The sequence below is a fragment of the Mustela lutreola genome, chromosome 12, assembly GCF_030435805.1.
Source record: "Mustela lutreola isolate mMusLut2 chromosome 12, mMusLut2.pri, whole genome shotgun sequence".
Classification (NCBI taxonomy): domain Eukaryota; kingdom Metazoa; phylum Chordata; class Mammalia; order Carnivora; family Mustelidae; genus Mustela; species Mustela lutreola.
Genome location: NC_081301.1, coordinates 52643861 through 52660292, shown reverse-complemented (window position 1 = coordinate 52660292; position 16432 = coordinate 52643861). Strand labels below are relative to the sequence as shown.

Genomic DNA, 16432 nt, shown 5'->3' with positions numbered 1-16432 from the left:
TTAGTTTATTTTAATTGTGTACAACTCAACATTTTTCTGTAAGATAGTGATATAGTTTTATCATATTTTTATACTGACTAAAATCAACTGACTTGCTGTGGTTTTTAATATTTAATTAAAATTTCATTTCTCTATTGATGATCTAATATTAAATCAGGTTAGAATCTGATTTTTTAAAGTATCCACTAATGATTTTATAGCTGTATAACTCCTAGAGTTGTCATGATCTCAGGATTGTGAGATTGAGCCCAGGCAGGGCTCTGCTCTCAGCGCAGATTGTGCTTGACATTGTCTCCCTCTTTCTGTCCCTCCCCTGTCCCTCCCTCTCTGTTCCTCCACCTGCCTGCATGCCCAGACAAACTCTCTTTCTAAAATAAATAAGAAAGGATTGGAGAAAGAAAGAACGGAAATATTAAGGAAAAAAACCCACAAAAACCCTAGAGTAAATTGCTATATGTAGGAATAGAAGTGTATCAGTTAGGATACTCTTTGTAATGCTGCAGTAACAAATGACCCCCAAATTTCAGTAGCCTTACAAGGGACTTCTCATGCCTTGTGTATACCTGTCATGGATCAGCTGTATATCACTGCTTCATAGGCTTCTCACTCTGAATAAGGGTCATAGAGTAGCCCCTATCTTGGACACTGTTAGTCTTGCTACCAGTAATGGCCTCTATTTAGGACATTGCTGTTCTTGTGTCTACTAGGAATTGACATTATTTTACTTCTGTCCAAATTTCATTGGCCAAAGAAAGTAATGTGGGCACCTCTGAATCTGATAAGGTAGGGAATATATAATCCTTCTTCCAGAAGAGACACCACTGATTTCATGGTCAAGCCAGAAAGCAGTGGGACTGGAAAGAGTATGCTTTCTCCTCAGGGAGGTGGAACAAATACAATCCACCATAATAACTGATTTTTAAAAAACTTCATAAATACAGAAAAGATGAATTTTCTGTTTTCTAGTTAGATTGATTGAATTTGATAGAACTTTACATGTTATCACCTATAGATAGCTCTTTCCCCAAGTTTGCTAGAAGGGTTGAAAACAGGGAACTGTTTATTTATTTATTTTTATTTTTGAAAATTTTTTTATTTTTAAGTAATCTCTACACCCAACGTGGGGCTTAAACTTACAACCCCAAGATCAGTATTGCTTGCACTAACTGACTGAGCCAGCCAGACACCCTGTAGGAAACCATATATTTAGTTGGAATTTTCTCTTTTGCTTTAGAGTTTTTCTTAGTCTAAAAAGAAAAGATTATTCAGAGTATTTTGCTGTTTTTCTTTAAATAAACCTGAATGTTCTAGAATATGTAGACTTTGTTAACCACATTACACAAAGCATTGTCTAGGCTCCAGAAGCCATATGCTTGACATTTCATGGAGTCACCAGAAGATGGTGATCTCACTCATTTAGATGGATAGCTGTGTGTTTTTCTTCCAGTAAATGGGTTGATTACAGAGGGATCAGAAATGTAAACTATACTAATTTTATGAGAAGCTCTTATAACCAAAATGGTACTATTTATTGAGTTAAATATATATACATCTACGTACACACACACACACACACACACACCCTTACACAAAGGGAAATTCCCTTTGAAACAAAGCCTCAAAATAATGTTTTGTTATATTGTTTCTTCCCCAGAGTATATATATATTCAACTGTTACTACCCAAAGATGCAAGTTTTCCTAAGTACATTTTCTCAAGAAATTGCACAAAGCTTGGGTCCATCTCTCTCTTTTTTCCCAATACTTTGTTTGAAAGTGCAAACTGTTGCTGAATCTTTGTTTTAACACTATCTGTATTATTCATGTCCAGTCTCTTTTTCTATAATTATTAGGAGGAAGAGGAATGAAAAATTACATATTTCACCCAGATATGTTAAAAAAAATAATTGTCATGGGCTATAGCATAATGGGAAAGCTGATACTAACCTATCTACATATCTATCTATTTATTTATTTAATTACGTTGTGTTGGTTATTGCCAGTGGTAACTTTTTTCAACCTTTTTTTTCTTTAAAATGACCCAGCATTATAACTAACTTGTTATTGGTAAAATGTGGAAAGGACATTTTTAAATACCAGACAGTGTAGTTATTAGAAAATAACCACTGATTTTAGCTGTTAATCAGCTTTTTTGTGCTCCTAAAATAACGTATTCTTTTCATCAGATATTTCTGCCACACCTCAGTCTATGGGTCTCCATCATAGGATTCAAATAACCTACAGGATTTGATATAGGTATTAGTAGAAATAGAAAATATGTGACCAGGATATTTCATGTATATAAAGTAAATAATATTTACTCTGCTTGAGGAATGTAAGCATGAATTTGATATAATACTCCTTAGCATACTAAGGGAAATGATCTGGTACAAGCTAGTTCTTTTAAAAATTCTTTTAAATCTAGTATATCAGATTTAGGTGAATACTCAAAGGTGAAATCTTACTAAACCTTTGTTAGATTCCAGCTGAAGATGCAAATGAGCTGTTGCAGTATGCCAGAATGATCTTGTGCATTCATTCGAATTTGGCAGTTATGCTTTGTATATATGATTTCTGAGACTGAGATCGGAAAATGCTGCTCCAGGCCAGGAATCCCGCAGTGGCTCCCCATAGCTTTCTATGACAATCGTTGGCAAGTACTCAGCCATAGAACCCTTCTTTGAAGGTAATATTACACAAAAGCTCATAGAAGACATTCAAACACAGTCTGGTTGAAAGAAGGAAGAGTTGGGGGTCCGTTAATTCAAGTGCTGCCCCCAAGTTATCTTGATGCCCCTCTGTGGAATACTGTGTAAAAACCATTGGCAAGATTAAAAGTCTGGTTTTCTGACTGCAACTGGCCTGCATGTACCTTTCTAGTCTTTTCTTTTGCCATTCTCAGTGGCATTCTTCTAAGTCATGCCTTACCTCTTGTATTTCTCAGAACATGCCGTTTTATTGTGCTGAGAGCGATCTTCATGACACTGAACACTTAGCTTGAAAACCACCTGCTGGGCACCTGGGTGGCTCTGTCGGTTAAGCAGCTGCCTTCGGCCAGGGTCCTGGGATCGAGTCCCTCATCAGGCTCCCTGTTCAGCAATAGGGAGAGGGCTTTTGGTCTCTCTCTCTCTCTCTCCCTCAAATAAATAAATCTTTAAAAAAATAAGAAAAAGAAAACCAACTGCTTTCCAAACCTCTTCTCATCTTTCTAGATAATTCATTTTGAAGAGGAGTACATTCTTTGTTTTTATGTATTTATTTAGTTATATCTCATCCTGTCTGGTTTTGAACTCTGGCTCTGTGTAACCTTGGGCTCCATACCTCAGTTCCCTCATATGTAAAGTGGGAATAATAGTAGTACGCACCTCACAGAGTTAATAAGATTAGTACTCAGGAAGTGTTAGTTATTCTTATTACTACTATTACTATGAATAATGGCTTTGGCATGAGGAAGCACGATTACAAATAGATATAATAGAGTCACATCCTATATTGGGATTAGGCTATAGGATCAGCATATAAGGCAAAAATGTTATACAACCAAAAGTGCCTTTTTTCTTTAGTGAAATCTAATGGAATATTTGAAATTATTAGTGGAAAAAGGATGAAGCCATTTTCCTTCTTTTCACCCCTTCCAGCCTACAATAAACTACTCCGATTTATCTCTGTTCCTGTAAGAAGTCATTTAGAGATGACATATTCAAACAAATCCCTAACAGCCAGGTTTTCCTCCATGTTGGAATATGGTGCCATTTCTTCAGTGGGGCACCAAATGAAGTTGGTGTACATTCAGAGGTCAGGTCGAATGAAGGCACATCTTCTGTTCAGGAGACTCACTCTCACTTCTACCTCCTTGTGAGGGTAGGGCAGTATCGGAGCCACAGGAGGGCCACCAGGTGGAACAGCAGGTTTGGTTGTGATGGCCATTTGCTTTGTTCGTGTCACCTCTTATGAGCTGGAGTGGCACCAGAACTACCGGATTTGAACTGTTGCTCTCTCAGTTCCTTTCCCTGTCCCCACCTCCTCTCCTTTGTCCGTTTCAGTTTGTGTAATGGCATTCTTTTCAGTCAAATTCAGTTCTACTCTCACATCTTTGACTAAAAATATCTGTCCTAATGACTAATTCTTCTTTTGCTATAATGTTATAATATAACCTGTATGGTGTCAGTTCTTCAAAGGTGGCATTTTTGGATTAAATTAGGCACGTAGATGACCTTTCATACAGTAGCTAAGATCTCTTTACCCGGTGGGTTTGGCTACAAGTGTTGATATTATAGAGCTTGATACATATTGTGTTAGTGTGGAGATCATGTAATAAACCCGTAAGAAGTGGTTCTGCTGGGCAGCCAAATCTCTAGATATGTGGGGAAAGTTCAATGCCGTTGTTGCTGACTTACAGAGGAAAGTGACAGAGAGCTACACTGCTTTTCAAAAGGCTGGGAAAAAAGCAGTGGCCTAATGTGGTCTTGAAATATATAAAACTCTGTACTGTAATGGTGTACTATTATATAATTCAGCCTTACTTTGCAAATATTCAGTTTTTAATTTAATTTCATTATTACATTTAATAAGTGATGACAGTGATCCTGTTTTCACATAGGAGATCTTGAATTATGCACGCTTTGAGTTTTGACATTGAAAGTGTGCCATTACACAATACTAAAGTCCTTATTGAAGCTTATTTCAATATAAATAGAAAGCAACCATTTACATAGATTGAAACACCTTACCTTACTTGAGAAATAGGTGAAATGTTGACTTTACATTTCCGTGGGGATTTCCCAGTTAGTGGATTTTATAGAAATTCTGGAGAGATGGTTACTAATATCATTGTTAGTGCAGGATAAAGAACAAGGATTTAGTGGGCTGTGACTTGGGCTCACATTTTGGCATAAACCCATTCAGTACTTACATGACCTTGGAAATATTACTTAACTCCTCTGATTCTTAGTTTTGTTATGTGTAAAATAGGAATGATAATGTGAACCATCGCCTTGGATTTTGAAGAATGAAATGAGTTAATATAACAATGAGATGTTTGTATGATAAAGTCATGTGGTTCAGTTGCTACTCCAGCTATTTTCCCCCACAGAATTTGGGGAAAATAAGTTATAATTGCAAACATTTATGGAAGACTCAGAGTATGACAGACATTGTTTGAGAACAGGCCTAGAGTCTTCATACAAAGGTGGAATGCTCCAGATGGTGCATGTTAGTGAAGGTGTGGTGTTTAGAACTCTACCCCTCCCCCATCCCCATGATTATACTTCCAACATTAAGACAGTGATCAGTAGTATAATATTTTTGGTTTTTTCTTTTTTTTTAAAGATTTTATTTATTTATTTGACAGACAGAGATCACAAGAAGGCAGAGAGGTAGGCAGAGAGAGAGGGAGAAGCAGGCTCCCTGCTGAGCAGAGAGCCCGATGTGGGGCTCGATCCCAGGACCCTGAGATCATGACCTGAGCCGAAGATAGAGGCTTTAACCCACTGAGCCACCCAGGCACCCCACTTTTTGTTGTTGTTGTTATTATCGCCTTTATTAACATAAAATGTATTATTAACCCCAGGGGTACAGGTCTGTGAATCGTCAGGTTTACCTACTTCAGAGCACTCACCATAGCACATACCTTCAGTAGTATAATACTTAATACACAAAAATTCATCCAATGAATAAACTTCCAAGAAAAAACTTAGACTTTGTTGTATTTATACTTATGCCTAAAGGAACCCAAGTTTATTTTTCTAATTTACATTTGACCTTCAGATACTCTTAGATAATTGATTTTTACTCAGCTGATATTTGATTTACTTTTACTAATATTATTTAATATGTAGTATATTCAAAATAAATAGTTATTTAAACTATTTAATATTTTAACTGTAGCACATTGTGCTACATTCTGTAGCACAATGAAACTATTACTGTGCAGGTATTTTAATTATGATATAGTATTACCTAAGCTATTATTCAATTATATCACAGAAAGAATTCTTAAAATTAAAAAATTCCTCCAACAACAATTTATTTTTATTTAAATGTCATCAATCCAACTATATGAAGTCCTTTATAAATTATTCATTTTTTTTCTAATTCTTCTTAGACAGTAGTTTTAAGTAATTCTCAAGTGATTTGAAAATAGCATTTCATTCTAAATGATATTTTTTTCTACAACCTAATTCATAGCTTGACTCACTTAAAATATTGCCAGGGAATTCAGCAACTTTCTGGACCTTCACATAGCTAAGGTTATCATCTGTGTCAAGTTTTTAGGACCTGCTGGGGTAGTCTATAGCTGATAAGGTCCAACAGAAGAACTTATGTGTATTCTCTCCCTTGCTACTTCTTAGGGATTCACTGAGGGAACTTAGAGGCCATGATTTTTTTTTTTTTTAAGATGTTATTTATTTGAGAGAGAGAAAGAGCAAGAGCAGAGTAAAGGGCAGAGGGAGAAGCAGACTCCCCACTGAGCTGGAGGCTGATGTGGAACTTGAACCCAGCAACTGGATCATGACCTGAGCTGAAGGTGGGTGCTTAACCAACTGAGCCACGCAGGCACCCAAGAGCTGATCCTATTAGAGCAGTGTCGTGGTGGTTGTCTCCTGCGGCTGGTTTCTGTTTCATAAGGCTTGTAGTACAGTGAAAGTGTTTTATGCTCTGAGAAAATATTCCTGCCACATCACTGCTTTCCATACCATGTGTCCCAGTAAATCTAGCTACTTGTCCATTCTCTACTTTTCTGAGTGTATTTTCCAGTTGAGAGGGCTCTTGTGATTCTCTTTATTATCCTCTTTTTTGGTCCTCTGAAATGTGTTTCAACTATTTCTCTCCCACTTCACCTTATCGTTACCTAACACTTTTAACCTACCAGTTTTGTAGTATGTATGTGAGATTTAGACAAACAGCATTAAATACACTTTGAATGGTTTTATGAGGTTCCTTTTCTTTCCTTTATATTTTACTATTGATCACATTCAGTTAGTTTACTGGGAAGGGTTAACTTTTTGCTTTTATCTTGATGGGATGTAAGAGGACATTTACAAAGGAATATGTGAGAATATGGTACCAATAGGCATAAAGCATTATACAACAAAATCTTACAGCATACTTTGAAACTTTAAAGGTGAATTTTCATCACTCATATGTTCCATTTTTTTTGATAATTATCCCTATGGTATATGGCCCATTTATGAAAGTAACTTATTTTATATTTGGTTTGTTAATTTCCTTTTATCTTTTCCAAATGTGATATAAATCATTATTTTAAAAAATTATATATATTTACATGTCTGTGTGCATATACATATACTTATATGATGATGTGGAAATAAAACAGAGACTCAAGTTGCCAGGTAGAGGTGGGGATTTGAAGAAGGCTATAATGGCATTACATGAGAAGTGTAAGTATTGCATTAATCATGCATATTAAATTTATGTAGCCTTCTTTGGTTTATAGGACATTTTCACATCTGTCATCTTACTAGACATATGAGTTGTAACTAGACTGTCATTTTATTCAGCCCCCAAAATGGGTAAGGTATTTCATCTTTGCTGCAGCTTATAAATATGTCACTCACCTTCTGTGTAGGATTTCATTAGAAAATAATAGAAGACAGCATCCCTAAGGAAGATAACTTAAAATTGCAGAACTTTTAATATAGACTATCCATCTAAACTATAGAATACTAGGAACCAAAATTTATCCGTATATTAGTTTCACCATGTATCAGCATCTTTTACTATCGTATATTTATTGTAAATTGTCTGATTGCCTATCTCACAGATTTTCACGCTTGATTGTAAAATATGGTATTCTTTTGTTTCAGCCCTAACTAGTATACCCAGTTGTAAGCTTTAACTTTATGCTTTCTGTGGCAGCTAGCCTCACGTGGTCGACCCAGCAGCCACTCAGTTCTTGATTTATATACTTTTCTAGTTGTCCCATTATGAGAGTAGGGTTGAAGACAGTGCCGATTCCTTCCCGGCCTTAGTGTTAGTGCCCTGAGATGTTGCTCCAAATTTACCACAACCTAGGAATGTTTATTAAAAAATGACAGTCAGACAGCAATAAAGTTTAAAAAAATATGTCAGAGATGTTTTTTTTACCTCTGGCCTAGGAAATGTAGCTTCGTTCTTTAGAACGCTGGTGGTGTTGTTTTGGCTTTCATTTTGTATGACTAACTTTTATACCAAATTGAATAAGCCATTAGCTTTTAGTCTGTAGGAATGTGGATCCATAGATATTTCCCATTAGACAAAAGAAAATCTATAGAAGCAGTATCTCCTGGGGCTCGGTCTTCCTCACTGGCCCTAATGGTGTAAAGTCCTGCTACACTCTACCCTTATGAGAAAGAACCTGTGGGATGATCCCCTTAACATCCAGAAATATTAATTGGAGAGTTGTGCACATTCTCTCAGAAAACTTTAGCTTTTGTGCTAGACCACATCTATGAGGCAAATATTTTGATTCAGAGAAATCGTGTTACAAATTTTACATTTTTGAAACGATTACTGGACAAAATGATAAACTTTGTATATCATGTGTAGTTTAGAATTTGAGTTTTCTGAAATGGAAGATGCCATATTTAGGTGGCCATGTTGTTTTGACAGGTTTTTTTGTTGTTGTTTTTTAAAGAACTTCTTCTCCCAAAACAGACCCCTTACTAGTGATGGTTGCACAATTCTGTGAATATACTAAAACTCACTGAAGTGTACACTTCAAAAAGGTGAATATGGAGTAGGTGAGTTCTAGCTCCATAAAGCAGTTATTAAAAAAATTCCACTGCACAAAATATTTCCATAGGTGCAAACTAATAGAATTTTAATTTATATTCACAATCAAAACAAAGTGTTAGCTTCAATAAACATTTAAAGCTTTAGAAATATGCCATCACTTGTGAATTAAAGAATTAAAAAATAACTGTGTTCTTATTGAACAGTAGTGCACGTCTGTTATGGGAACTTCAGAAACTGCAAATAAGAAAAAAGACATTTTAGAAAACATGTGAGTCTTTTAATATTCAAATCTACCATATATTCTAAGCTTTCCCTATATTTAACTACTTCCTTGGTACCCACACTTTTCTTGACAGCTTTCATTAGCAATAAATAGCTTTATGTGACCACCTTAGGAAAACAGCAGATGTAAAAATATCCTCTTATAAGTGGTTTAGTGAAAGCCTCGGCCCACCCAGCCCCCCAGCCCCCTGGACTGCGAGAAGTGTAAATGCAGGTGAACAGCAACACCGTTATCCAAAGAAATACAATACGTATGTTGCAGAGTAGCTTTGGATATATAGTCAATTTGGGATTTTTTGGTAAAAATTTGCTTTAAGACATTTTGGTTTTAAGGCAAAAACTCCAAATCTTGGGCAGAATGGTGGCATCGATTCTCACCTAGGCAGAATATTATTCTGTCTTTTTAAAAACCCTTGTTATCATATTTAGCATTTGCTTTCTAACCGCTAAAATTGTTCACAACACAGTTTAAAGATAAATGCAGTATCAGGCTTTGAATTTTTTTTTTTTTTTGTAAATATTAAGACCTGAGTACAAAATGAGGGCTGTATTGTGGATTAAGTGAAATATCTCAAGGCTGTGCTGTTCTGATAACTGAACCTGAAGTGACCTTTCTCAGACACAATTACAGAGCTGTATGTTTTTCCTTTAATTTCATCAGGGGTTTAATTAGTATACAAATAAAACTTCCCTTATCTTCCTTTCTACCTAATTGGCTTGTCTTCGCTTATATATGAAGTATGTGAAAGTGGGCTGTAATTAGGGTGACCGTGTTAACCTTTTTTCCTCAAACGTACTGTTGCCTAAAGGCCTCAAGGCCTAAAAACAGTGCTTTGGATTATTGCTTTGCAATCACTATGGCTGTCCCATAGGTTTTCTCATGAGCAGGAGGGCTTTGGGTGCTGCAGGTTCCCACTGCTTAACAGGATCTTCATTCTTCTCCCCACTAAATGTTTATTGATTATCTCGCTGTTCCAGGCTCAGCCTCCAACAACTTAATATCAGGTGACAGTCAGGAGAGTTCTCCAAGTAATTAGAGTTGAGCATTGGGGGAACAATTAGGAGCAGAGTTATTAAACTTGATTTATCCTATTCTCTCCTGAACAGTTTCTTGGATATCAGAACATCACACTTTCACAATCTACCCTGCTTGAGAAATTAGTGGCTAACCCGCTGCTTATCATTGTTGCCTTGCTGCCTAGAGGCACACCCTCTTGGTTTCAGTCATTCGGTTGGAAATATTAGAGTCCATAAAGTTTATCGTGGGTTTTAATTAGATAAACTTGAACAGGAGCAAAGAAAAGCTGAACTTCAAGTTTTATATAAACATGTAATATGTGCTATATTTTATATATGGTGAGAGTACCTGTGTGTATACATTATACACACGCATATAAATATGTCTGTCTTTCTTCAAAGCTCAGTGTTGAGATTTCCAAAGACTTCTACTTTTGTCATCAAAACCAAAAAGGTTGAATATTAGGGAAAGAACATAATATTGAACCACTTTTTCTGTCTCAGCACTCTGCGCACATCTTTATTATGGACCTTAGGACCCACTGATGTGGATTCCGTTGTCATGTCCCTCAACTCTTTAAAAGGGCATTTTGTGTCTCTAATTTAAGTCACCATGATTGCTATGTCTTCATTTTCACAGGAAGTGTGACCTATGCCACCTGGTTGACACCACTTCTTGTTCATTTTCTGAAGTTTCAGTCTTGGCACGAGCTACATTCACCTCTTCCAAAATAGGGCAAACAAGCTTTAGGAGACTTTGGTGACTCCCTGCCCACTCATTGCCCCTGAGAGATGAGAATGAAAGCCGGGGGAAAACAAGAAGATTTTGATATAGAGCAGAGATTTGGATTCTGAGAGCTATATGGTCTTCAGAAGGGTGGCACAAGATTGCTGAAAAGTCAAGTGACTGTGATTTGTGATGATGCCGGGATCATGGGTTTCTTTCAGACGGGACCAGTGAGCATCAGTTTAGGACAAGGCTAGAAGCAGCACCCCAAGTAGCCCTCACAAATGTCCACTGCGAGTCATGAGAGTTACTGGGCAAGAGAATTGGAATGGATTGGCATAAATCTGTTATTTCTGTTGGAAAAAAGAATTCGAACTTTATGCATAAGTCGTGGTAGTGGATCATTAGTTTTAGCTTCCTATCTGAAAAATAGCATTTTTTTTTTTAAATCAGCTGAAAGATGTCAGAAATACCGGCTTGAAAAGGACTTGAACGGATTTTACTTTTTTAAATCGAGAAATCTCATGATTCTTCAGTGCCTTTAAATATCTTAACACTGGCACAAAATACCTAGGTTTAGCATGGCCTTTAACAATCTATTCTTTGTTGTCTTTTTTAAAAAAAGATTTTAATCATTTATTTGACAGAGAAATCACAAGTGGGCAGAGAGGCAGGCAGAGAGACTGGGGGAAGCAGGCTCCCTGCTGAGCAGAGAGCCCAATGTGGGGCTTGATCCCAGGACCCTGAGAATACTACCTGAGCTGAAGGCAGAGGCTTAACCCACTGAGCCACTCAGGGGCTCCTGTTGTCTTTTTAAAAGTTGGTTTGAATCAGTGATGCTTCTATAGTGGGATGTTCTTGATGATCTGTGAACACTGAAGATTACAGTAGAATATATCTTATAAGTAATCACAGTTTGCTTATTTTAAATTTTTTAAACTTATATTTGTCTGGAAGCAGCTTGACAGTTTGAAAAGTGAAATCATGAATTTAAAAACTTCTAACATTTTAAAATACTTGGTTTGACTTCTGGTTGCTTTCAGTGTGCTAGCAATCAGAGTGAGTTAACTGTTTTAGCTTCACGAAGGCTGCTTGAGTTTTCTGTTCTACCTATTGTGAATGCATTAAGAGAATACTGTAGAAGAATTTTGAACATGAAAATTACAGCATTTGGTTATTCTTAACTGGATATTTGAAGCAAGGCAGTGGACATTAATGTGTGGCTAACCTCTGAGAAGGAAGCAGAAGATGTTATGCTTGTGTAACCAATAGTTTAGCTCACTGTATAACAAATGTAGTTGAAAAGTTGATAAGCTCATATTCTAGAAATTTCCTAAGAAAAAGAATGAGCAAATTTTTAGTCCTAAGGGATCCTGTGATCCCTATGTTATTTTACATGAAGTCTAGAAAATACCTCTTTAAATTTGAGGTCTGATTCTAAGAACTTTAGCCTGAAAGTTCCAAACCAGAGTTGTGGACTCACATTTTGAAAATTTTGTGCTAAGGGAATATTTCAGATTAAAGCAAATAGCAAAATATCAATCAACAGATTTTCTACTTCTGGGAATAGAAAAATATTTATGGAACATAAATAACTCTGAATGCAAATATTATTTGTAACTTTGTTAGATGAAAGGTGTTAATCACATTTGTGTTGCTACCTTCGACATGGAGTTATTTAATGGCAAGTGAGTTTTACTGTTGAGTCCAGTTAGTTCACTGAGATGTCTACAGTGACCTGTTTGGGAACTCTTTATGAATAAAGTAGTGGTACTTTCCAGTTTGGGTTCCCCAGTCTCTTGGGGTCCTTATCCACCTCCCCCTCACTCACATACATACTTTGTCCACAGGCCAGTTCTTGTTTTGAATAGACTCTAAATTTCGTGTGCTTTCTCCCCTGAAAATCTTTACTTCTTCCACATTAAAGAAAAGGGAACTTGAGGTTTTTATAATCAGATTTTTGGGGTGTAAGAATAAAATGTATGTGCTTTCCAGTATTTAAAAAAATAAAGCAGACTTGTATTTTGTAGCTAAACATTTTTTCAAAATCTTATCAGAACTATCATTTCTAATTAGTAGGTGCGTGAAATTTTTGCAGAAAATTTGTTAAGCCCTGATGTGTAATGACCCAAGTCTGCTTCTCAGTCAGTCTGTATCTTTCTTTGTTTAATAGCCTATGGCATAAATTGAAGTTAATTATCAGGGCTGACAAGCAACTCTGTTTTCTGTCTGCTTGCAGAGTCTCTCCGAGGCAAAGATGGAGCTGAGAAGAAAAGATCAATCTCTGCGTCAGCTCAATAGGCATCTCACCCAGCTGGAGCAGGACAAGCGTCGGCTGGAGGAGAACATCCGCGATGCGGAGAGCGCCCTCCGCATGGCAGCCAAGTGAGCACTCGGACCTTGGGGAGATCACTTAAAACAGACTAAAGATCAATTCTCACTTTCATGCTCCGGGTTTTAGCCCTGGATAATACAGTGTTAGAAAACAAAAGTACAGCTTTCTCTCTTTGAAATTCTCTGATAGATCCTCAAAAAAGAAAACTCTTAACTCAACATGCTCAATGTATATTTTATTGAGAAACCTCGGAAAAGTATTAAGTTTCTCGATCACCGCTCATTGTGTGTTTTGGGCTCTGTTGTAGTGTTACACGTTGGAGACCCGTGATTTCATTAATAGGAAATGGAATACTCTTTACTGAGAAGTTTTTCATCGTTCCTTCTTTTACACATTCCTCATTCCCTTCTGCCCCATGGCCCCCCAGATTTGCTCTGCATATGGTATACTAATATTGCAAGTAATATTTCCATTAAAAAATGCTAGGATATAATCAACATGTGTATCATAACATCTTTTTAAGTGCAATAAAAACATATTGATCATGGAAAATTCATTTAATTTTATAGCTGTATATTCTAACACGTTCAATAGAAAAAATATACAGTTTTCAGAATGGGCAGCTATGCAAAAGTGATGAGGGTGTTTTTCCTTTTACCAGGTAATCAAGTTGACATACACTGTGAAGTTCAAATTGAACAGTTCTCTCTTGGGTATTTTTATTTGTTCCTCACATCAAATTTCATGGACTACTTTAAGACAGTCCTTTCACAACAGCATGGCTTAAAGAAAATCTATTTATGGATTAAAGAAACATCTAATTTTAATAAACTCCTTGTTTTCTGAATTTGGAATTCTGAGTTCCTGTAATTGCAAATATAAATATATGTATATATTTATATACATATATGTATATTACTTAAAAATTTTTTTGAGGCAGTGTAGTCTGTAAACAAAATTATAGAACAGGGGATCTGCCATCTACGATATCCACAACTTTGCCATTGGGCTTCAGAAATTGCTCATACTAGTGAAAAAATGACTTTACACAAGGCCAAAATATTGTCAGGTTAGTAGTTTCCTGAAAGTTGTGAAACTCTGTAATGTTGCACCGCCATATTAAGTTTTTGTGATTGTCAATTTTTAAAAAATATGAATTTGACTCAATCAGCTTTGTGTTGCCATTGTTCAGTCTTTCTCCTTATGGCAAGTGGAAAGCTTAGCCCAGGTTATTGCTAGTGCATCTTGCAGCTCTGAAAATTCTTAGATGAATGGGAACAAGATTACAAAGTCTCTTAATATTCTGTCTCCAAAACATTGTTGCTAATTCAGGAATCTGTCACATCTAGTGACCATGGGTACATGTTCTTATAACGTGAAAGAAAATTAATTTGAAATTTGGAGAGTTAATACATTATTTACAGTTTTCAATTTCTAATTTACTATTAAATTTTTGTCTTCAGTATTTTCATCCAAACTTTTAATTTAGCTTTACTTTTATTAAGTGTAGTTGGCATACAGTATTCTATTAGCTTCACATATACAATGTAGTGATTCAACGTCTGTATACATAAAGAAGTGATCACCACGATGAATCTAGCTACCAGATGTTATCATACAAACTTGTTCTGGTGTTAACTATTTTCCCTTTGCTGTACATCCAAACTTTTTATATCTTTATTAAAGTCAAATTCAATCTCAAGTCTGATAGAAGAAACTAGTTACTTTGCTTCTAGTCAAGGTCATAAACGGTTTTTGTGTAATTATAACACAAAGAGCCTATGTAGAAAGGAAAATATTATTTAGCATAGTGTGGCCATTCAAAATATATCTCCACCTCTATGATTTTAAAAATCTCTTTCATTAGAAACCAAAAGAATGAAAGTTCAGCCTTTCTAGTACATTTTAACCCAACAATGTAATCATAGCTTCTTTTTCTTTTTCACTCTTTTTAAATTTTCCATTACTTATTTTTTCAGTCTTTTTTTTTTAATTTTTGAAAAGATCCATAAGATTTTTATTCCTCTAATTTATGGCAGGCAAACTAAAGATAACTAAAGATAAGAGTTAAATGCAGAATTATACCAGAGAATGTGGTTAGGTTTTGCATTTTTGAAGGAGTACAATAATAACCAAACCTTATTTTTCAGTAATAACTACTTATCCTAAAATGTGTAACATTGGTTGTAAGGCTTGAGTTTTACTAATGCCTAATTTTAATTTTTTTTTCTAGAGACAAAGAATGTGTTGCTAATCATATGAGAACAATAGAAAATATGCTTCATAAGGTACTATACTTTTCCTTCAACATCATTCAACTTCTGTTAGGATGTTGTTTTCCTAAACATTAATTTTATTAACCTCAAGATACTATAATTCATTTTGTAACTTTTTAAAAAATTAAAGTAACAAAAAGATCCTCCCAAATGACTGAAAGTTTATGTTATACAGTGCTTAACTGTAAAACTTTCTTCAGAATTCACTTTATATACTTGATAAAACTAGAAAAATAGTGGTTTCTCCCAAATGCACTTGAGTTATTTGTGGTCTTTGCTGACTGAACCAGAGGTCATTATGATTCTTACTTGTCTCATAATGATAAAATGTTTGACCACACTCTCTAACCTCTTACTACTCTCAAACCTACTGTCCTATATATGTATATATAGAGGAGCCATCGTACATTGTATCTGGCAGTACTTTTCAAGCTGTAATTTACCTTCTTATTAGAATATATTTAGTAATACTCTATTTTGAATTTGATTACTTCTCAATGATAAATTAACATTTAATTTGTAGTGATGAGAGGCATTTAAGGATGTCATCTTACTAAAAACTTAATGTATTAACTGGCTATGTATTTTTTTAGCATTCTAAATTCAAAGATACATTCATTATTTAAAAGTAGAGAAATATAATTTATGTGTGTCTATTATTGTCTAATAGACAATTTGTTGGAAATATAATTAGCGCTTTTAAGATGTATGGAATTCATGAATGAACCATATTTATAATGATTTGGGGCATCAAATTTATTATAGAATATAGCTTTGTAAATCTCTTAAAAATACCCAAAAAACAAACCATGGTCACATCAAATCCTCCATATATGCTAGAAACCTGAAATTTGATTTGTAGGAAAAGAGATATCTTTGGTTACATTTTTTTTGTACTTGGTGAGACCTTTGATAGGAGAAATCAGTTATGTTGTGTATATGGCATATCTTTATATACAGTTAATGTTGCCTTGAAATCCAATTGTTTGTTCATATTCCCAGCTACAGGAAAAAAAAAAATCTTGGGTGGCAGCTACCTTGAGGAAGGGACTTTGATATCA

The 16432-nt window shown here is 35.4% G+C and overlaps 1 protein-coding gene across 8 annotated transcripts in view; it reads left to right on the top strand.

Moving 5' to 3' along the window:
* The window catches only part of CCDC171 (coiled-coil domain containing 171), a 299073-nt gene that overhangs the window by 191136 nt on the left and 91505 nt on the right, over positions 1–16432 (top strand). For 6 of the 8 annotated variants that reach the window (XM_059141859.1, XM_059141862.1, XM_059141860.1 and 3 more), the window contains 2 exons: positions 13000–13145; positions 15329–15383. In XM_059141859.1, the coding sequence (XP_058997842.1) occupies positions 13000–13145; positions 15329–15383 (201 nt within the window). The remainder of the gene's footprint in view (positions 1–12999; positions 13146–15328; positions 15384–16432) is intronic. The other 2 variants (XM_059141866.1, XM_059141865.1) reach the window with 1 other exon arrangement.